Source organism: Oncorhynchus gorbuscha, linkage group LG25 (genome assembly GCF_021184085.1).
Source record: "Oncorhynchus gorbuscha isolate QuinsamMale2020 ecotype Even-year linkage group LG25, OgorEven_v1.0, whole genome shotgun sequence".
In the NCBI taxonomy this organism is placed as follows: domain Eukaryota; kingdom Metazoa; phylum Chordata; class Actinopteri; order Salmoniformes; family Salmonidae; genus Oncorhynchus; species Oncorhynchus gorbuscha.
This window is the reverse complement of record NC_060197.1, coordinates 27,416,110-27,440,545: the sequence shown is the minus strand read 5'-3', so window position 1 is coordinate 27,440,545 and position 24,436 is coordinate 27,416,110. Positions and strand designations below refer to the sequence as shown.

The window sequence follows — 24,436 nt, the reverse complement described above, 5'->3', positions numbered from 1 at the left end:
TTTTGGATATTTTTTTATAACCCAACACTGATCAGTACTTCTCCACAACTTTGTCTCTGACCTGTTTGGAGAGCTCCTTGCTTGGTGGTGCCCCTTGCTTAGTGGTGTTGCAGACTCTGGGGCCTTTCAGAACAGGTGTATATGTACTGACATCATGTGACACAGGTGGACTTTATTTCACTAATTATGTGACTTTTGAAGTTAATTGGTTGCACCAGATCTTATTTAGGGGCTTCATAGCAAAGGGGATGAATACATATTCAGGCACCACTTTTCATTTTTTTTTTTTTTTATATTTGTAATTTTTTGAGACAAGTTATTATTTAAATTGAACTTAATCAATTTTGGACTGTTTTGTGTATGTCCATTACATACATTACAATCCATTTAAATTACAGGTTGTAATGCAACGAAATAAGAGAAACACCAAGGGGTGAATACTTTTGCAAGGCACTGTACAGCAGTGTCATCCACCCACCCGCACACTATCTCAATCTGTCTTTCTCTTTAACACACACACACACACACACACACACACACACACACACACACACACACACACACACACACACACACACACACACACACACACACACACACACACACACACACACACACACACACACACACACACACACACACACACACACACACACACACACACACACACACACACTCACTTTCTTTTTAACACACATTAATTGTGCGCACTGCACACACTGCACACTAGAGGTCAACCGACTATGATTTTTCAACGCCAATACCGATTATTGGAGGACTAAAAAAAGCTGAAACTGATTAATCGGCCGATTTTTATATACATATTTAATAATGACAATTGCAACAATATTGAATGAGCAATTAACACTTTTATTTTAACACATAAATAAAATCAATTTAATCTCAAATAAATAATGAAACATGTTCAATTTGGTTTAAATAATGCAAAAACACAGTTGGAGAAGAAAGTAAAAGTGCAATATGTAAAAAAGCTAACATTTAGAAAATGTTTAGAACATGAGAACAAATGAAAGTTGGTGGTTCCTTTTAACATGAGTCGTCAATATTCCCAGTTAAGAAGTTTTTTAGGTTGTCATTATTCTAGGAAATATGACACATCGACTATTTCTCTCTATACCATTTGTATTTCATATATCCTTTTGACTATTGGATGTTCTTATAGGCACTTTAGTATTGCCAGCCTAATCTCAGGAGTTTGATAGGCTTGATAGGCAAACGCAGTGAAGTGCTGTTTGAATGAATGCTTACGAGCCTGCTGCTGCCTTCCGCCACTCAGTCAGATTGCTCTATCAAATATCAAATCATAGACTTAATTATAGTATAATTAACATACAGAAATACGAGCCTTTGGTCAGTAATATGGTAAAATCCGGAAACTATAATTTTGAAAACAAAACGTTTATTCTTTCAGTGAAATACGTAACCGTTCCGTATTTTATAGAACGGGTGGCAACCCTAAGTCTACATATTGAGGTTACATTGCACAACCTTCAATGTTATGTCATAATTATGTAAAATTCTGGCAAATCAATTACGGTCTTTGTTAGGAAGAAATGGTCTTTACAAAGTTCGCAACGAGCCAGACGGCCCAAACTGCTGCTTATATCCTGACTCTGCTTGTACTGAACGCAAGAGAAGTGACAATTTATCTAGTTAATATTGCCTGCTAACATGCATTTATTTGAACTAAATATGCAGGTTTCAAAAAATATACTTCTGTGTATTGATTTTAAGAAAGGCATTGATGTTTATGGTTAGGTACATTTGTGCAACGGTTGTGTGTTTTTTTTTGCGAAGTTGAAGTAGGCTGTGATTCGATAATAAATTAACAGGCATCACATTGATTATATGCAACGCAGGACAAGCTAGTTAAACTAGTAATATCATCAACCATGTGTAGTTAACTAGTGATTATGTTAAGATTGTTAAAAATAAAAAATAAAGTTTAATGCTAGCTAGCAACTTAGCTTGGCTCCTGCACTCGCGTAACAGGTGGTCAGCCTGCCACGCAGTCTCCACGTGGATTGCAATGTAATCGGATATAATCGGCGCCAAAAAAGGCCAATTACCGATTGTTATGAAAACTTGAAATCTGCCCTAATTAATCGGCCGACCTCTACTGCACACACACACTACACACACACTGCGCACACAGCGGTAGCTGCCAGACCCATGTGGTGTATATTTTTTTATTTCACCTTTATTTAACCAGTTAGGCCAGTTGAGAACAAGTTCTCATTTACAACTGTGACCTGGCCAAGAGGGAGGTATAAGGCAATAAATAGGCCATGTGGAAATAATTACAATTTAGCAATTAAACACTGCATCTATATTTACCTAGCATCTATATCTCAGAATCCTGTATTCCTCCACCACTTCTGCTAGTTTACCCACCTAGCATTAGCCTGTATCTCATTAGCACAACTCTGTGTATGAGCCGGTTCCCATATTATTACCATTCTAATTCACAAGCACTGTGTTAGCATAGCGCTTAGCGGTCAGTGTGCCATCCATCCATCCATAGACACAGACAGACAGAGACAGGCAGGCAGGCAGAGCTAAACCACACCACACAATAAAATATAGCTGACACACGCTCTTGCCACACACACAAAACATCACATCACTGTTGTTCATATAAACACACACCTGTTTAAATAAGCATACACACCTGCTTATAAACACCTGCTCACAAACACACACACACACACACTCCCTTTCCCAGGCTCATTGATTCTGAATGGGCCACTCATACAGACCACTCATAGTTTTCATATTGTCTCCTCCCCCTGAATGGACACCCTTGGAAATGAGTCCATGTTTTTGTTTCCTTATTGCCTTGTCAGCCTCATATGAGCTGACAATGCCAAAACACCGGCTAGTAGTGTTAACCAGGGGATTGTTTAACATTTAAATATTTGTGTTGTTTTGGTTGCTTGTGGCCTGCGGAGAATAAACAGAGTTGGTAGTCTATACAACATCCTAATGGGATATGGTCTAAACGTTTTGCAGTATCACATACGCCGTATGTTTATACATGCATCGTCTTATTTATAGAAATTAGGGCCAAGAGTTATTTTTTTTCTGGATCCTAGTCATAGCTAGAACTAGTTTCAATCGTTTTGTCATGAACAAGTCTCGAATTGAAACAAGGGTTTTTACTGACCATGTGACCTGACTTCAGACAGTAGAGGCTGAGATGTGATGTGGCCTTAGAGAAAGTAGTGTTGACTGATGGGCTACAGAGAGTAGTGATATCTGTCTCTCTGTCTGCCTTTCTGTTTCTCTTTCGGTCTGTCGGTCTGCCTGTCAGAGAGCCTCTTACATTGAGCTGCAGGGTGTCTCGGTAAGAACAGTGCAGTGTTAGTGGTTGTCACTTCAACGTGCTGCCCCTGTGTGATGATTGAGCTTTGCTGCGTTATCTCGTTGTTGCTCTTTTTGCTGACGGGGGATGATTTGAAGGGTGTGTTGTCATAACACTTTCAGAATTACAGTTTGAGGAGACTTTAAAAAGATAGACAGTTGTGTGTGCGAGCGTGTGTGTGTCTTCAGACTTGAAGTTTGAGGCAGTTCAAGGATGTCTGGGTCATTCCACGAAAAGGGCACCTTTTGCATCCCTTTGATATTTTAAGGAGAAATTGTGCACCAATATTGCATTTTTACAAGGCTGTTATATAAAAGGACCTATCAGCAGTTGAAAAAAATAACAAAGACACTATTCCAGTAAAGAGGCAATCAAATCAAATCAAATCAAATTAATTTATATAGCCCTTCGTACATCAGCTGATATCTCAAAGTGCTGTACAGAAACCCAGCCTAAAACCCCAAACAGCAAGCAATGCAGGTGTAGAAGCACGGTGGCTAGGAAAAACTCCCTAGAAATGCCAAAACCTAGGAAGAAACCTAGAGAGGAACCAGGCTATGTGGGGTGGCCAGTCCTCTTCTGGCTGTGCCGGGTGGAGATTATAACAGAACATGGCCAAGATGTTAAAATGTTCATAAATGACCAGCATGGTCGAATAAAAATAAGGCAGACCAGTTGAAACTGGAGCAGCAGCGCGGTCAGGTGGACTGGGGACAGCAAGGAGTCATCATGTCAGGTAGTCCTGGGGCATGGTCCTAGGGCTCAGGTCAGTTGAAACTGGAGCAGCAGCACGGCCAGGTGGACTGGGGACAGCAAGGAGTCATCATGTCAGGTAGTCCTGGGGCATGGCCCTAGGGCTCAAGTCCTCGGAGAGAGAGAATGAAAGAGAGAAGGAGAGAATTAGAGAACGCACACTTAGATTCACACAGGACACCGAATAGGACAGGAGAAGTACTCCAGAATATAACAAACTGACCCTAGCCCCCCGACACATAAACTACTGCAGCATAAATACTGGAGGCTGAGACAGGAGGGGTCAGGAGACACTGTGGCCCAATCCGAGGACACCTCCGGACAGGGCCAAACAGGAAGGATATAACCCCACCCACCCCACCCGCAATACAGTGTTCTTCTATATTCACCTTGTTTAAAAACATTGGTGTAGAACAAGCTTATATTTGGGTTCTGATGGAGTCCAACAGTTAAACTAAGCTCATGAGGCATACAATAAGTTATATTCTTCAAGAATCAATGGGTACATATAATTAATTTATAAGTTCAAAAATGTACGTACCAATTTATTTATGTGCTGCTTGCCCCTTTAAATGAAGTGCCCTTTAATAACTTTTCATGTTCAAAATTGTGCACTCTCAAACAATAGCATGGTATTCTTTCACTGTAATAGCTACTGTAAATGAGATTAACAAGAATTTAAGCTTTCTGCCAATATCAGATATGTCTATGTACTGGGAAATGTTCTTGTTATTGACAACCTCATGCTAATCGCATTAGCCTACGTAAGCTCAACCGTCCCGTGGAAGGGACACCGATCCCGAAAAAGTTTTAATATACAAATTAGGCACATTTGGGCAGTCTTGATACAAAATGTTGAACACAAATGCAATGTTTCATTGGATCAGTTTAAACCGTTGCACATACACTGATGCCATCTAGTGGCCAAAATGTAAATTGCACCTGTGCTGGAATAATACATTATGGCCTTTCTCTTGCATTTCAAAGATGATGGTACAAAAAAAAAAGAACAGTTGTTTTTTTCTTTGTATTATCTTTTACCAGATCTATTGTTTTATATTCTACTGCATTCCTTTCACATTTCCATAATCTTCAAAGTGTTTCCTTTCAAATGGTACCAAGAATATGCATATCCTTGCTTCAGGGCCTGAGCTACAGACAGTTAGATTTGGGTATGTCATTTTAGGCGAAAATTGAAAAAAAGGGGGCTGATGTTTAATAAAGACCACATAATTTTATTAAATGAATAAAGACTTGGTGAAGTGCCAAAATTCTGCAAGTTGACATGTCCTCTGTGCACCCTCTTTGACTTTCTCTACATTTTCACCATCGTTGTAAAGCCCTAGTTATTTAGTTGCTTGACAAAGTCATTAAGGAGATTATTATTTATTTAATGTGATTAATGATTCATTTATGTCTGTCCCTCATTTTAAGGTCAAACCTGTTACGTGAACTAAAGTCTCGTTTTAATATGGTGAAACTGTTCCTTTTAAAATGTTTTTCAAAAATAACATTAAACATTTAATAGTCAAATTATAGTGTAAAAGCAGGTGAGCTGGTTCGACTCTTTTTGTCCATTTTGTGTTGGAAAACTATGATGGTCGAGCATAACAGCACAGACTGAAATATGTTCCGGGATTCTTCCGATGGCATTAATGAGTACACCACATAAGTTCAGTTTTTCTGAGAGCACTGAGCAGAATGCAGGTTCAGCAGTGACAGTGTAGAGCTGTGTGTTTGACAGAGCGGTATTAATCAGCCGCATGTGTGTGTCTCGAACTGTCAGCAGTAGCAGAGGTAGCTGATCCAAGCTTCTTTATTTTAGCCTTCCCTCATTCATCCATCTTCGGTGTCCGCCGTGATGTAGTTGACACAGAGACTGAATCTCACAAACACACACACACCGCACACACGCCATCCATCACCCTTAACCCTTTACATTTGTGGGAATTGGCCTAAATTGAAATGTTTCTTTCAGAAGGAATATGTTAAGCATGGTAGTGTTGTGTCTTTACTATCATTAAATTGAAGACATAGTTTTATCAAAGATTCCCTGTAATTAGTATAACGCGATCAAAGTAATTAATCGTGTAACTGTAATTAACTAGGAAATAGGGGGCACCAAGGAAGGTATTCAGATTACAAAATTATAATTTCCTAATATAACCTTTCAGATATTTTCATATCTGATCAATAGTATTCTGATGATAGTAGTCTGATCAATCGTAGTCTTCTAATGATTTATTTATTTTACCTCACGTTAGTCTCATTCCAAACGTCGTAAATTGTTGGTTATCTGCACGAGTCCGGTCTTGACTATGAGTCATCCATACATCAATTGTCTTAAATCATTTATTTAGTACTAACTAAGTAATTCACAGAAATGCATAAACAAACAGTAAATACGGTTACATATAATGATAGAATGTGCCCTAGTGGGCTGAACCGGCATGGCAGCTTGTTAGACAGAGGGGCAATGGTGGGTCGACTAAGAAGTCCCTACAGAGTTAATTATAACAATTAAAATGCTAATCCCTTACACATGAACGCTCACTCATTCGGGAACAATTGCAATCAATATATATATTTACGCTCAGTGTGTCTTCTTGATCGCTGGTGAAAAGTTCATTTCTTTTGCAGAATTGTCCGTTTCTCTCCCTCTCTCGGTTGTGGTTAGAGGGGATTGTTCAGAGTCACATTCGTTATAGAATGGATGTTTCGGCGGTTGTCGTTCTTCTCGTTCAATGATGCCGAATTCCTAGCTGCAGACTAGTAATTAGTATCAAAGACTTATTTTGTCGGTATCGATAGTCTAAGAGTTTTAACCACGTGGTATGGTTAAAAAATTCAGCAATGGTCTACAACCTTCAGTCCCTCTCCTACTGGAGAAAAACATGGTCTCAACCTTATAGTCCTCCCCTAATGGAGAAAAACAGGGTCTACTGATAATTTCTCAAAGTGGGGTTTTATTCAGAGTGGCAGAAGAGGGCTGTCCCAGGATGTCTGGCCCTAACTGGGCTCAGGGGCGGTCCTCTGATTTAGTTCAAATCAAAAGGGAATTGTATTTTTCTTCATTAAATAGTCCACAATCATATTACACCATTATTCAAACAGTATCATCCTCACTCATTCATCTTATACAACCATTAGATGTAAACCTCATATCTGAGGCTATCATATAAACAGCGTTATGGTAATGTGGCCACACCCGTCTCTCTTGAGCTTCCCAAGTTGTTCCAAACGCACCAGTTCGTAGCTGGATTCTTCACCGATCTTTTACACTTTCTCTGGAACATGAAATTTGTTCATACCTCACGTTCTGTGAGGTGGAAGTATTTCCTTTGTCTCCATCAAAACTACTCTCTATAACTGTGTGTCCATGAGGCAGGGTCTTCCTTAGGAATTGACGACCTCACTCTGCCCACAGCAGTCTGGTTGTAGAAGCAGAGAGCGGGGGATGGTGCTCGATGTACTCAGAGGGCAACATCATGACAGTAGCAATTTAAAATCTGGTAGCAGTTACATCTCTTTGGAGATTATGGGGACATTTTCAGGCTGAAGGTGAGGACACAACAGTTCACTTGACACAAGCCTGAATCCAAAAGCAGCACACTGTTGATTTTAAATGCGATCGCTGATGAATTTGTTTTTGTACAACGTCCCTTATTTTCAAGTCACACGAACGAGGATGGCAGTTACAGATTGAATGTATTTAGCGATCGATAGAGCAGCGGAATGAAATTCAGGGTGAGTCGTCAGGCAAAGAGCTTTCAACTTTTAGGTGCTTTTTTTTCTGTGGCTCTCCTAGCTGTGCCGTTGAGGAAAGCATGCTTGTAGTTCTTTGTTTGGAAGACAGTCTTGCATCCCCACCATCACACAATTACAGTTGTTGTTTACGCAATTCAAAAACAGGCCATTATAAATCTCAATCTGGGTCAGGTGGGCATCTTTTGAAACCTTGTTCTATTGCCAACATGACAAGCTAAATGATAAAATACGATCTTACGGTTTTGTTGCGCATAGAATGGAGTCATTCAGGTCTCCGCAAAACAAATTTTCTCCACTATAGAGCTCGCCAGTTTGTAGTCCTAAAAGCCTTATACATTTTGTTCTATGATGTAATATCAGGCAGTTAACTTTTATGAATTATTAAGGCTTTATGTGCTTATTTTAATGATAGAAATGCATCAAAATTCACATAAACGGACTTTAGCTGATGAAGATTATCTCATAGAACAAAATGTCTAAGATCTCTTAAGCTCGTACTCCTGCACATTGACTCGGGATTGGAACTTCTTGTATATAGCCTCGTTATTGTTTTTATTGTGTTACTATTTCCCCCTATCCCTACCCACATGTTCACACTGTATTACCTCAACTACGACTTTTTCCACATTTTGTTTAGTTACAGCCTTATTCTAAAATGGATTACATTTAAACAGAAAATCCTCAGCAATCTACGCACAATACCCCATAATGATAAAGCGAAAGCAGGTTTTAAAAATGGTTTTGCAAATGTATTTTTTTTAAATGAATACCTTATTTACATAAGTATTCAGACCATTTGCTATGAGATTCGAAATTGAGCTCAGGTGCATCCTGTTTCCATTGACCATCCTTGAGATATTTCTACAACTTGATTGGTCCCATACTTGATTGGCCGGGGTGGCAGGGTAGCCTAGTGGCTAGAGCGTTGGACTAGTAACTGGAAGGTTGCAAGTTCAAATCCCCGAGCTGACAACTCTGTCGTTCTGCCCCTGAACAGGCAGTTAACCCACTGTTCCTAGGCCGTCATTGAAAATAAGAATTTGTTCTTAACTGACTTGCCTAGTTGAATAAAGGTAAAAATTAAATAAACAGTGCATGTCAGAGCAAAAACCAAACCATGAGGTCAAAGGAATTGTCCGTATAGCTCCGAGACAGGATTGTTTCAAGGCACTGTTTATTTATATTACCTTTATTTAACTAGGTAAGTAAATTAAGAACAAATTCTTATTTGTTCTTTGATCATCATGCTTAAATGGAAGAAGATTTGCAACCACCAAGACCCTTCCTAGAGCTGGCTGCCCAGCCAAACTGAGCAATCAGGGAGAAGGGCCTTGGTCAGGGAGGTGACCAAGAACCCGATGGTCACTATGACAGAGTTCCTCTGTGAAGATGGAGGAATCTTCCAGAAGGACAACCATCTCTGCAGCACTCCACCAATCAGGCCTTTATCGTAGAGTGGCCAGATGGAAGCCACTCCTCAGTAAAAGGCACATGACAGCCCGCTTGGAGTTTCAGGCCATGAGACTCTCAGACCATGAGAAACAAGATTCTATGTTCTGATGAAACCAAGATTAAACTCTTTGGCCTGAATGCCAAGTGTCACGTCTGGAGGAAACCTGGCACCATCCCTTCTGTGGGGATGTTTTTCAGAGGCAGGGACTGGGAGACCAGTCAGGATCGAGGCAAAGATGAACGGAGCAAAGTACAGAGAGATCCTTGATGAAAACCTGCTCCAGAGCCCTCAGGACCTCAGACTGGGGCGAAGGTTCACCTTCCAACAGGACAACGACCCTACGCACACAGCCAAGACTTTAACCCGGTCGAACAGATGTGGAGAGACTTGAAAATAGCTGTGCAGCGACGCTCTCCATCCAACCTGACAGAGCTTGAGATGATCTGCAGAGAAGAATAGAAGAAACTCCCCAAATAAGGGTGTGCCAAGCTTGTAGCGTCATACCCAAGAAGACTTGATGCGGTAATCGCTGCCAAAGGTGCTTCAACAATGTAGTAAAGGGTCTGAATATTTATGCAAAACTGATATTTTTTCTTTGTCATTATGTGTAGATTGATGAGGAAAATGTTTTTTGTAATCCATTTTAGTAATGTAACAAAATGTAGAAAAAGTCAAGGGGGTCTGAATACTTTCCGAAAACATCTGGATTTAGAGAGCCGGTTACTAGCACGCAGTGTGCACTGAAGCAGACAGTGGATGAATATGACATGTTTGGCTGTGAGTGATAATAAAATTTTAAAAACATCTGCCTCTAAGAAAATTACTTGAAGAATGTTATGGATGTTTTGTGTACAAAGGTAATGACTAAAGTGTCTTATTTAAAAAAGAAGAAGAATTTGACTTGTCTCTGAGAATTGTCATTTTGGGCATGACTTCAACTAAACTGCAATACCAGAGTGGGCCTGTAGGTGCAGTGAATAGCGTGCTTCCAGACCGGAAACACTGGGACTTGTTCTCAAGCCCTACACGGTTGTAAAGGGTTAATGAGAGATGACAGATCTGCTGGGACTGGCAGACATACTCCTTCTCTTTCCTCTCCTTTTTTTCTCTCCTCTCTTCTCCTTCTTTCCCTTATTTAGGCTACCTTCCCTCTCTTTTCTCCTCTCTTCCTTGTTTTCTCTTCTCTGATTCCTCCCTCTCTCACATTTTGTCTTCTGTAACTCTTGCTCTGTCTGTCACTCTCACTGTTTGTTTGTCTGTCTCTCTCTCACTGTCACTCTCTCTCATCTGTCTTGTGGTGGTTTGTTCGCTGTGCTGCAGGATTGGGTTTTTGTGTCTGTGTGCATTTCTGTCGTCTGCAGTTGTCTGTATCTGTCATTTTCTTTGTGTGTGTGTGTCTCTCTGTCATTCTGTCTCTCTCCCAGTGTGTGTGTGTGTGTATTTGTGTGCATGTGTGTGTGACTGTGTCTGTGTGTGGTCACAGTGCTGTGCTTCAACATATGCTGTGTAGGAGCAGGGGCCGGGAGAGAGACCTGCAGGGGAGGGGTCAAGCCTTCTGTCAACCTGGCAGCTCTCTCTGTGTGTGTGTGTGTGTGTGTGTGTGTGTGTGTGTGTGTGTGTGTGTGTGTGTGTGTGTGTGTGTGTGTGTGTGTGTGTGTGTGTGTGTGTGTGTGTGTGTGTGTGTGTGTGTGTGTGTGTGTGTGTGTGTGTGTGAGGGGAGTTTTAGCCTGATCCTGATATCTGCTGCCCTCGAAGGAATACAGTGCATGGGAAAGCTGAGCAGACACATCTGACACTGTGAATCACCTGCCATGCCACTGCCAGAAACCTCTCTGTTTCACAGACACACAGACACACACACACACACACTTGACACAATATGGTTATACCTAGAAAACGTGTCATTACACACATTCAACAACACACACTCAGCATTATTTTGCTGCCATTTACTGTTTTCTATGTCCACTGTGGGAATATGCTCAGCTCTGTCCCCACCCTACTGCTGCAGTATCTCTCTCTTTCCTCCCTTCCCCTCTCCCTCTTTCTCTCTCTCACACCATCCCCTCTATCTCTCTCCCTTCCCCTCTCTTCCCTCTCTCTCTCCCACCCCTTCTCTCTTCCCCTCTCTCTCTTCCCCTCTCTGTCTCCCCTCACTTCCATCTCTCTCGCTTCCCTCTCTCACCTCTCTCTCTCCCACCCCCTCTCTCACCTCTCTCTCCCGCCCCCTCTTCCCATCTCTCTCTCCTCCCCCTCTTCCCATCTCTCTCTCCTCCCCCACCTCACTCTCCCTCTCCCCCTTTTATCTTTCCCTTGCCCTCCATCTCTCCCTCCCCATATCACCCCGCCCCTCTCTCTGTCGAGTGAATAATAGATGATGTGCTGTAGGTACAGAGTGCTGCTTTCTCTGTCAGATGACACAGACTGGGAGGAGGTGGCTCGTGTTAATGTCTGTTTCTACTGCAAGTATGTGTTTCTACTGTGATGATGTGTGTTTCTACTGCAAGTGTGTGTCTACATTACATTTCAGTACTGCAGATCTTCTTTCCTGGTTCTCCCCTATTTAACCATCACCATCACTCACACACACACACACACACACACACACACACACACACACACACACACACACACACACACACACACACACACACACACACACACACACACACACACACACACACACACACACACACACACACACACACACACACACACACACACACACACACACACACACACACACACACACACACACACACCCTCTGCAGCAGTGTCAGTTCCAGTGTTATAGATCGTGCAGTTTGTGTGAATGTAGTGGGAGCAGTGTGGACTGGTCTGGATAAACAGGGATTACAGGGAAAACAGTTGAGCCCGGCCCAATCTCTCCTTGCGCCTTATCAATCCTGTGTGTGCGTGTGTGCAAAGGCTCAAATTCCTTCGTGGATCGATAGTGTTGATCTGAGGTTATTTAAAGTTCTGCCTCGGCTCAGAGAACTCAATAGACCTGAAGACATCTTAGCTACCCAACCTCATCTGACATCACACTTGGGTTTAAATACTATTCAAAATCATATCAGCTACTTTATCTGGGCTTGATTGAGCCTGCTTGGTGAAATAGAAACAATAGAATAGTCCCTAAACTGCAAACCCTGCCCATCTGGCAGTCAAAGCAGGCTAGAGAAAACACTCAAAAGTATTTGAAGGATTTTCAAATACTAATTGAACCCAGGTCTGGAAGACATTTTAGTTGTTCTATCTCCACCCTGATCTGAGGCCAAGGTTTATATGTGGTCACAGGTTATGTGACGAGAATCATTGTACCATCTAAACTGCTGTGAAATGTCTTTTCCATAACCAAAAATATTGTGTTTTCAGCTGTTTGAAGCTGGTGTACACAACCGAAAGTAAAAGCCGCAAAAACAAAACTTAAGAGCAGAAGGGATAAAACGCATCTACCACTTCTTAGACTTACTTTCAATGAAAATTACATATCTATAACTCACATTTCTATGTGAATTTGGTCGGGTTGCGCAAAAAGTTACATATTGTACCTTTAAAATCTCTATGAGATCGGTGTCCCTATACTGGGACGGTTGAGTTAACGTCCGCTAATGTGATTAGCATGCCGTTGGAAAGAACAAGAACATTTCTCAGGACATAGACATGTCTTATATGGGCAGAAAGCGTAAATTCTTGTTAATCTAACTGCATTGTCCAATTTACAGTAGATATTACAGTGAAAAAATACCATGCTATTGTTTGAGGAGAGTGCACAACAGCAAAAAACTGTTATCACTGCAACTGGTTTGATACATTCACTTCTGAAGGTAAATAATGTACTTACATTCAGTAATCTTGCTCTGATTTGTAATTCTGAGGACCCCAGAGATAAAGATTTAGCATTGTTTTGTTTTGTTTTATAAAATCAATTTTTATATTCAAATGTAGTAACTGGGTTCTACAGTTTGAACTACTGCTGTCTCTGGCTCCACACCCACCCCGCCCGGCCATCTAGATGTGTGAAAGTTAGTATATAAGATAATGATCCATCATGTATGACATTCCTGGCAGTGTGTAAACTTAAATGTTTTATTACCATATCATTTTTGTATGTTCTCCATAGTTATGTGTTTGAAAATGTATCAATTGACCAATTCGGCACATTTGGGCAGACTTGATTTAAAATACTGTCCAGTATTGCAATGCTTCACTGGATCAACCTGAAACTTTGCACACACACTCCTTCCATCTAGTGGCCAAAATATGAATTGCGCCCGAACTGCAATATTATATTATGGCCTTTCTCTTGCATTTCAAAGATTACATTTATTTTTTTATTTTTTTTAAACATGTTTTTTTGTTTGTATTGTCTTTTACTAGATCTAATGTGTTATATTATCCTACATTAATTTCACATTTCCACCCACTTCACCCGTTTCCTTTCAAGTGGTATCAAGAATATGCATATCCTTGCGACAGGCAGTTAGAAATAAAAATGTAAAAAAGGGTCAGATCCTTAAGAGTTTGCGTCAAACTGATCAGGGAACAGTGTTTATGATTATTCCAAAACATCCATCCTGCTTGCAACAAGACACTAAAGTAATACTGCAAAAAATACAACACATTACTGAGTACCGCTCTCCATATTTTCAAGCATAGTGGTGGCTGCATAATTTTACGAGTATGCTTGTAATCGTTGAGGACTGGTGAGTTTGTCAGGATACAAAATTAACAGAATGGGGCTAAGCACAGGCAAAATCCTCGAAGAAAACTTGGTTCAGTGTGCTTTCCGCTAGACACTGGGAGATTAATTCACCTTTCACCAGGACAATAACCTAAAACACAAGCCCTAATCTACACTGGAGTTGCTTACCAAGAAGACAATGAATGTTCCTCAGTTTTCACTTTGTGATTGTGGGGTTTGTGTGAAGGTAAGGGTTAGGAAACATGTATATTTAATACATTTTTCATTCAGGCTGTAACACAACAAATGTGGAGTAAGACAAAGGTGTATGAATACTTTCTGAAGGCACTGTATATACTGTACAGTACAGAGGCCCAGCCCGTATCCCTGACCTTATTAGTGTGTGAACAGCATCCCATTGTTATAACCCCATCCCATACTGACTAGTAATAAACTAGGGGTCGCCAATTAATTTCAGCCGTGGGCCAATTTATCCTTGAGCGGATGGTCGGGGGACCGGTACATAGTTATAAATACTTTGCACACTGAAAAATGACTGCAAGAATCCCAAACAGATACAGTGCCTTGCAAAAGTATTTGGCCCCCTTGAACTTTGCGACCTTTTGCCACATTTCAGGCTTCAAACATAAAGATATAAAACTGTATTTTTTTGTGAAGAATCAACAACAAGTGGGACACAATCATGAAGTGGAACGACATTTATTGGATATTTCAAACTTTTTTAACAAATCAAAAACGGAAAAATTGGGTGTGCAAAATTATTCAGCCCCCTTAAGTTAATACTTTGTAGCACCACCTTTTGCTGCGATTACAGCTGTGAGTCGCTTGGGGTATGTCTCTATCAGTTTTGCACATAGAGAGACTGACATTTTTCCCATTCTTCCTTGCAAAACAGCTCGAGCTCAGTGAGGTTGGATGGAGAGCATTTGTGAACAGCAGTTTTCAGTTCTTTCCACAGATTCTCGATTGGATTCAGGTCTGGACTTTGACTTGGCCATTCTAACACCTCGATATGTTTATTTTTGAACCAATCCATTGTATATTTTGCTTTATGTTTTGGATCATTGTCTTGTTGGAAGACAAATCACCGTCCCAGTCTCAGGTCTTTTGTAGACTCCATCAGGTTTTCTTCCAGAATGGTCCTGTATTTGGCTCCGTCCATCTTCCCATCAATTTGAACCATCTTCCCTGTCCCTGCTGAAGAAAAGCAGGCCCAAACCATGATGCTGCCACCAACATGTTTGACAGTGGGGATGGTGTGTTCAGGGTGATGAGCTGTGTTGCTTTTACGCCAAACATAACATTTTGCATTGTTGCCAAAAAGTTCAATTTTGGTTTCATCTGACCAGAGCACCTTCTACCACATGTTTGGTGTGTCTCCCAGGTGGCTTGTGGCAAACTTTAAACGACACTTTTTATGGATATCTTTAAGAAATGGCTTTCTTCTTGCCACTCTTCCATAAAGGCCAGATTTGTGCAATATACGACTGATTGTTGTCCTATGGACAGAGTGTCCCACCTCAGCTGTAGATCTCTGCAGTTCATCCAGAATGATCATGGGCCTCTTGGCTGCATCTCTGATCAGTCTTCTCCTTGTATGAGCTGAAAGTTTAGAGGGACGGCCAGGTCTTGGTAGATTTGCAGTGGTCTGATACTCCTTCCATTTCAATATTATCGCTTGCACAGTGCTCCTTGGGATGTTTAAAGCTTGGGAAATCTTTTTGTATCCAAATCCGGCTTTAAACTTCTTCACAACAGTATCTTGGACCTGCCTGGTGTGTTCCTTGTTCTTCATGATTCTCTCTGCGCTTTTAACGGACCTCTGAGACTATCACAGTGCAGGTGCATTTATACAGAGACTTGATTACACACAGGTGGATTGTATTTATCATCATTAGTCATTAAGGTCATCATTGGATCATTCAGAGATCCTCACTGAACTTCTGGAGAGAGTTTGCTGCACTGAAAGTAAAGGGGCTGAATAATTTTGCACGCCCAATTTTTCAGTTTTTGATTTGTTAAAAAAAGTTTGAAATATAAATATTTCCACTTCATGATTGTGTCCCACTTGTTGTTGATTCTTCACAAAAAAATACAGTTTTATATCTTTAGGTGGTCCTGTGTAGCTCAGTTGGTAGAGCATGGCGCTTGTAACGCCAGGGTAGTGGGTTCGATCCCCGGGACCACCCATACGTAGAATGTATGCACACATGACTGTAAGTCGCTTTGGATAAAAGCGTCTGCTAAATGGCATATATTATTATTATTATTATTATGTTTGAAGCCTGAAATGTGGCAAAAGGTCGCAAAGTTCAAGGGGGCCAAATACTTTTGCAAGGCACTGTATATTATTAGATATTTTTTAATATATATTTTTTTTACAAACCTTGATTAAGTTTGCCTGGCTACCCAGACTTCTTGCTCCGGCCAAACACTACACCACACCCACAGACGTTAGTTTTGTCTCCGCAATGAGTCTGGATCTGAGTATCTCCCCGATGATTTCTAGAACGGAAAAATATTCTAGCTGTTCTGACCGGTCCCGGAAACCGATGAGTTGGGCCAGAGCCAGAACACACGTGGGTGAAGTGGCGGCTTGAAAATGTCTCATTGGCTTTGATACTCTGATTGGTTGGAGATGATCCAATCGCTGATGACTTTTTGTACACCAACCCTCATTTTGACATCACCACAAACGACTTCAATGATGGCAGTCTCAAACTGAAGTTTGTAGCAAACGATAGAGCAGTGGAAGAACTCAGTTTGAGTTGTCAGGCTATTGCCCTTACCCACCTATACAAGAGGAAAAATATGTGAAAATAATGTTCATTGACTACAGCTCAGCGTTCAAAATCGTTGTCCCCTCCAAGCTCGTCACCAAGCTTACGACCCTGGGACTGAACGCCTCCCTCTGCAACTAGATCCTGAACTTCCTGACGGGCTGACCTCAGGTGGTGAGTGTAGGCATTGTTACGGACTCCCACCACCCAAGCCATAGACTGTTCTCTCTGCTTCCGCATAGCAGACGGTACAGGTGCATCAAGTCTTGACACCAACCGACTCCAGAACAGCTCCTATCCCCATGCCGTACGACTGCTAAATAGCTGGCTACACGGACTATCTGAGTTGACCCATGTATTTTATTCTGATTTTTGCTCTGTCTCTATGCACACTCACAGGTCCCAACACACTTACGCACACTGATACTCCAACACACATAAACAGTCACTCCCATCATTTGCTCACACACACATAGTATGCAAATACGTTTATACTGACTCTACACACACCCACTCACATACAATCATCATATACGCTGCTGCTACTCTAGGTACAGTATCCTATTCAGTATCCTGATTCCTAGTCACCTTTACCCCTATACATATCTACCTCTATCAATATAGTATCCCTGCACATTGTAAATATGGTACTGGAACTGACCCTGTATATACTTTGCTTACTTACTTTATTGTGTTCTTATTCTTCTTTTTATATCTTGTTTATTTTTGTTCTACCTTGTTATTTCTAGTATTATAATAATAATAATAATATATGCCATTTAGCAGACGCTTTTATCCAAAGCGACTTACAGTCATGTGTGCATACATTCTACGTATATTACAGTGTTATTGATTACTGCATTGTTGGGGTTAGAGCTAGCAAGAAAGGCATTTCACTGTACTTCTGCATGTGACATTCAAACTTGAAACACAGATTTAACACCCTACACCGCCTCCTGGGTCTATGATGTGAAATAGAAATTGGATGAATCAGACTGTGGCTGTGAGACAAATGAATTATATTACTTTTATATTACTTTAGAATCCCCGAGGGGAAATGGATTTGTCAACGCAGCAAACAAAATAGACTACTATAAAAACTCTCCCTTCTGAACGAACACTCCATCCACTCCACCACTGCTTTGATCTCCTCCCATCAGGTCGGATATACCAGACAATGAAATGTCACTCTGAACTTTTCGGTAGGAGTTTCATCCCTGGGGCTGTCACTATCATGAACAATTCTATGTACTGTGCCTTCAGAAAGTATTCAGACCCCTTGCCTTACAGTGCCTTCAGAAAGTATTCAGACCGCTTGCCTTACAGTGCCTTCAGAAAGTATTCAGACCCCTTGCCTTACAGTGCCTTCGAAAGTATTCAGACCGCTTTTGGAAACGTTTTCAAATGCATAACAAATTAAAACAGAAATACCTTATTTACATAAGTATTTAGACCTTATGAGACTCAAAATTGAGCTCAGGTGCATCCTGTTTCCATTGATCATCCTTGAGATGTTTCTACAACTTGATTGGAGTCCACATGTGGTAAATTCAATTGATTGGACATGATTTGGAAAGGCACACACCTGTTTATGTAAGGTCCCACAGTTAACAGTGCATGTAGGAGCAAAAACCAAGCCATGAGGTTGAAGGAATTGTCCATAGAACTCCGAGACAGGATTGTGTCGAGGCACAGATCTGGGGAAGGGTACCAAAACCTTTCTGCAGCATTGAAGGTCGCCAAGAACACAGTGCCCTTCGTCATTCTTAAATGGGAGAAGTTTGGAACCACTAGAGCTGGCCTCCCGGCCAAACTAAGCAATTGGGGGAGAAGGGCCTTGGTCAGGGGGTGACCAAGAACCCGATGGTCACACTGGCAGAGCTCCAGAGTTCCTCTCTAGAGAAGGGAGAAACTTCCAGAAGGGCAACCATCTCTGCAACACTCCACCAATCAGGCCATTATGGTAGAGTGGCCAGACGGAAGCCACTCCTCAATAAAAGGCACATGACAGCCCGCTTGTTTGCCAAAAGGCACCTAAAGAAACAAGATTCTCTGGTCTGATTAAAACCAAGAATGAACTCTTTCAGGTTCTCTTTCTCCCTGCCTGAATGCCAAACGTCACGTCTGGAGGAAACCTGGCACCATCCCTACGGTGAAGCATGCTGGTGGCAGCATCATGCTGTGGGGATGTTATTCAGCGCCAGGGACTGCGAGACTAGTCAGGATCGAGGGAAAGATGAACAGAGCAAAGTACAGAGAGATCCTTGATGAAAACCTGCTCAGGACCTCAGACTGGGCCGAAGGTTCACCTTCCAACATGACAACGACCCTAAGCACACATCCAAGACAAGGCAGGGGTGGCTTCAGTACAAGTCTCTGAATGTCCTTGATTGGCCCAGTCAGAGCCCGGACTTGAACCCGATCGAACATCTCTGGAGTGACCTTAAAATAGCTGTGCAGCGACGCTCCCCATCCAACCTGACAGAGCTTGAGAGGATCTGCAGAAAAGAATCCAACCTGACAGAGCTTGAGAGGATCTGCAGAAAAGAATGGGAGAAACTCCCCAAATACAGGTGTGCGAAGCTTGTAGCGTCATACCCAAGAAGACTCGAGGCTGTAATCGCTGTTAAAGGTGCTTCAAAAAAGTATTGAGTTAAGGGTCTGAATACTTATGTAAATGTAATATTTGCTAAAATTTCAGAAAATATGATTTTGATTTGTCATTATATGGGGTATTGTGTATGGTTTGATGAGGGATTTAAAAACATACATTTTAGAATAAGGCTGTGACGTTACAAAATGTGGAAAAAGTCAAGGCGTCTGAATACTTTCCGAATGCAATGTATTGTGGAGTGACACTTAAATAAATTTTTCTAACTAGAACTTGTCTCCATTAGTAACACCTGTGTGTGGCATGGGGCACTGCATGCCAGCTTTGTCTGTGTGCCAGCCTTTGCCAAGTCTCCAACCATCCCTCTCTCCGTCTCTCTATCTCCCTCCTTCCTCCCCATCTCTTTCGCCAACCCCCCCCCATCTCTCTCCCCCCTCTCTCTCCCCCTCCCTCCAACCGTCTACCTCCGTTTCTCCAGTCTCTCTTGTTAACAGTGGTAGCTGTTCAGATCTAATGATGTCGTAGTAGTAGAGCCAGTCAGTGTTAAATATCAACCGCTCCTGTGCCTTTTAACACTCACTGACTGAAGGTTGGGATTCATTACCTGGGCAACACTATTTTGTACATTCTAAAAAAGCCTCAGAGAAAAGGTATCTTGCTCTCTTATTTTCTCTAATTACCATGCATTTTGATATATTTCTCTGGGTGTAAGGTCTCTTGCGCTCTTATTTTCTCTAACTATCATGCATATAAATATATATATGGAAGATATATATATTATCTCTAGGTGTGTTGTGCTTTGCTTGACTATAAATGTTTTGTAATTTTAGAACTTCCAGGCCCTCCCAAGGCAGCCGGTGCAGATCACTAAGAAGCAATATGTTCAAGGTACAGTTAATCACACAACACACACACATTCAAATTCAAATCCGGTCTAATTATGCATTATGCACAGCCTCTCCATATGTAAAGTAAAATGAATCTCCCCTCCCACACTCGCACGCACACAAATACACACACACACACACGCTGATCTTTTTTTGTACAGGCTTCCTACTTTTCACACTGTCATTTAGGTTAGTATTGTGGAGTAACTACAATGTTGTTGATCCATTCTCAGTTTTCTCCTATCACAGCCATTAAACCCTGTAAATGTTTTAAAGTCACCATTGGCCTCGATCCCTGAGCAGTTTCCTTCCTCTCCGGCAATAGTTGTGTACAGGAGATTCGTCACACTAGTCATGCAGACATGTACACTTTCTCCTTTTATTCACCCTAGTCATCACTAGTTCTATGGTTCTCTTTCTCCCTGCCTTCGGTGAGTCGTAGGTGCTAGCATTAGCACCCCCTGCCCTGCCACTCACCCATCATATCCCCAGAGCACCTACTCATCAACTATATCTCTCTCTCGCTCTCTCTCTCACTCTCAATTCAAGGACTTTAATTGGCATGGGAAATATATGTTAACTTTGCCAAAGCAAGTGAAGTACACAATAAACAAAAGTGAAATAAACAATAACCATTAACAGTATACGTTACACAGAAGTTCCAAAAGAATAAAGAGATTTCAAATGTTTAAAGACATTTCAAATGTTTTCTACTGCCAAGTTTACACCTTCACTATTACAGTGGAACGCTTTGTCCAGGAAGTTGTCTATAAGGAATTTAATTTGTTGTTGCCTAATTGTTTTTTGGTAGGTTTTCACACTACTTTCCTTTCATTTATAGCATTTCTTAATATTATTCTCTTACTTTGGCTTTGATGCCTCATGATTGAGTATTGCTCTGTTCAAGTAGACTGATTTTGCTGCGATCTGATAAGGGTGTCAGTGGGCTGACTGAACGCTCTGAGAGACTCAGGTCAGTGATAAAGTAGTCTACAGTACTACTGCCAAGAGATGAGCTATATGTAACGGTTCTCTTCTATCTCCTCCTCTGACGAAGAGGTGGAACAAGGATCGGACCAAAATGCAGCGTGATGATGATTCATGATATTTTAATGAAGGAAAAAAACAAACATGAAGAAACTACAAAATAATGAAATGTGAAAACCGAAACAGCCCTATCTGGTGCAAACACAAAGACAGGAACAATCACCCACAAAACACTCAAAGAATATGGCTGCCTAAATATGGTTCCCAATCAGAGACAACGATACACACCTGCCTCTGATTGAGAACCACTCCAGACAGCCATAGACTTTGCTAGATAACCCCACTAAGCCACACACCCAAAACCCCAAGACAAAACACACCACAATAAACCCATGTCACACCCTGGCCTAACCAAATAAATGAAGACAAACACAATATATTACGACCAGGGCGTGACACTATAGGTGTACCTACCGTAGTAGTCCTCTCTCTCTCTCTCTCTCTCTCTCTCTCTCTCTCTCTCTCTCTCTCTCTCTCTCTCTCTCTCTCTCTCTCTCTCTCTCTCTCTCTGCCTGCCTGCCTGCCTGTCTGTCTGTCTGTCTGTCTGTCTGTCTGTCTGTCTGTCTGTCTGTCTGTCTGTCTGTCTGTCTGTCTGTCTGTCTGTCTGTCTGTCTGTCTGTCTGTCTGTCTGTCTGTCTGTCTGTCTCACCTCCTACTCTCTCCTTTTTTCACCTCTCTTTCTCCCTCCATCAGTCACCCAGACCCTCTTTGAAGGTGATTGAAGCCCTAATCAGTCCTTATTAGAGGTGTTACACTGGGTTTTGTTGCCCTGTGTGAGTGTGTGTGTGCGAGCGTCCGACGTGTGTGTGTGCCTGTGATGTTGATGGGGACGTTTTTCCTCTTTTACTCAGTCGGGGTCAGCACTTACCTGCCCAGGATAATGACGTGGCGTTAGATTCGTCCTGATGGGATTCTGATTACCTCAACCAACGACCCAGTTTCTTACCTAGCTAGTTTACTGCTAACCACGACCCAGTTTCTTACCTAGCTAGTTTACTGCTAACCATGACCCAGTTTCTTACCTGGTTAGTTTACTGCTAACCATGACCTGGTTTCTTACCTAGCTAGTTTACTGCTAACCATGACCTAGTTTCTTACCTAGCTAGTTTACTGCTAACCATGACCTAGTTTCTTACCTAGCTAGTTTACTGCTAACCACGACCCAGTTTCTTACCTAGCTAGTTTACTGCTAACCACGACCTAGTTTCTTACCTAGCTAGTTTACTGCTAACAATGACCCAGTTTCTTACCTGGCTAGTTCACCGCTAACCATGACCTGGTTTCTTACCTAGCTAGTTTACTGCTAACCATGACCCAGTTTCTTACCTGGCTAGTTTACTGCTAACCATGACCTGGTTTCTTACCTAGCTAGTTTAATGCTAACCATATGGTGGATGATGGACTAACTGTTCATCTCTCCCTCTTGTCTCTTTTTTTCTCTCACCTGTCTACTACATCTCTTTCTCTCTCTCTCTCTCTCTCTCTCTCTCTCTCTCTCTCTCTCTCTCTCTCTCTCTCTCTCTCTCTCTCTCTCTCTCTCGCCGTCTTCTCCATCGCTTCTATATATTTTCCCTACCTCACTATTTCTCACTATTTCTATGTTTCCATATAGAAAAAAAACACTTACTTAATTATTTTTTCCTCTTTTAATTGAAGTCAGGAGATGTCCTCTAGTTAACTTCTCACACATGTTGTATTTATAGGGCTGCCAGTTAATTAAAGCACTGACTGGCTGGCTGACTGGCTAGGAAACTCACCAGCACTACTCACTATAGAATGGAGAGATGACAAGGCGGTTATTACACATGTATAACCTGAACAGTGTAATTACATTATTCAGGCTCACCGTAGGATGGTAGCTGTGTTATATCTTTATAAAAGTGGAAGTTGGGTTTTATAGCTGGGTATTTCATTTTAAATTCACTTTATTTTCTTTATCCAGGATAGTCCATTCAGTAACACTTGCCACTGTTTTCCGGGGAGTCTTGGGTAATAGGATTGTACTATATTAACATGGTTGGTACAGTAATGTGGTACGGTAGGTTCATGGTGGCTGTGTGTTTTGGTTCTCTCAGGAAAGGAAGCGGAGGTGGTGACGGTTCACCCACGGGCCATGTTCATCCCCCAGGATGGCTACACCTTCCTGGCTGCAGGTAGGCAAAGGTCACACTGGCCATATCATTCATTATTAGTGTACTTGTGTCAGCAAGTTATTCCACATGCTTATTGTTATTATTCTCTTTTTTTTTTATACTGCTTGAAGCAAGCACTCTTTTTGGGGGGGATGTACCTTTTCTAGTTTTTTTTTTTTTTTTACCCCTTTTAGAACCAAGGCACACACAAAATATCAATTGAGTGAATGTTTCACTTTCAGGGGTTAATGTACTGTATCGTTTTCCCTTCATTTTATTTTGCTGGTCTAATAACCAGCCATCTGAGATGTAGGCCTAGATTATACTGTATGTACAGTGGGGCAAAAAAGTATTTAGTCAGCCACCAATTGTGCAAGTTCTCCCACTTAAAAAGATGAGAGTCCTGTAATTTTCAGCATAGGTACACGTCAACTATGACAGACAAAATGAGAAAAAAAATCCAGAGAATCACATTGTAGGATTTTTAATGAATTTATTTGCAAATTATGGTGGAAACAACTCTATTACACACACACACATGGGCAAAGCATGTCCAGACACACACACACAACCCCCCATCCCACACGTAGTATTCTCTGGGCTACAAATGTGATCTGACGCATAAAACAATGATGGAGAGATCTTTAGAAACTCCCCTTTATAAGCCTATCATCATCAGAAACCCACACACTCATGCATACACACACACACACACACACACACACACACACACACACACACACACACACACACACACACACACACACACACACACACACACACACACACACACACACACACACACACACACACACACACACACACACACACACACACACACACACACACTTTATCAGCCTATTATCAAAGCACACTGCACTAAACTAGCTATATTTATTACCAGCCAACCAA

At 41.5% G+C, this 24,436-nt stretch overlaps 1 protein-coding gene across 1 annotated transcript in view; it reads left to right on the top strand.

Annotated features, from left to right (window-relative positions):
* The window catches only part of poln (polymerase (DNA directed) nu), a 76,996-nt gene that overhangs the window by 26,321 nt on the left and 26,239 nt on the right, over nucleotides 1-24,436 (top strand). The window contains 2 exon segments of the mRNA XM_046327939.1: nucleotides 20,289-20,346; nucleotides 23,468-23,545. Of these exon segments, the coding sequence (XP_046183895.1) occupies nucleotides 20,289-20,346; nucleotides 23,468-23,545 (136 nt within the window).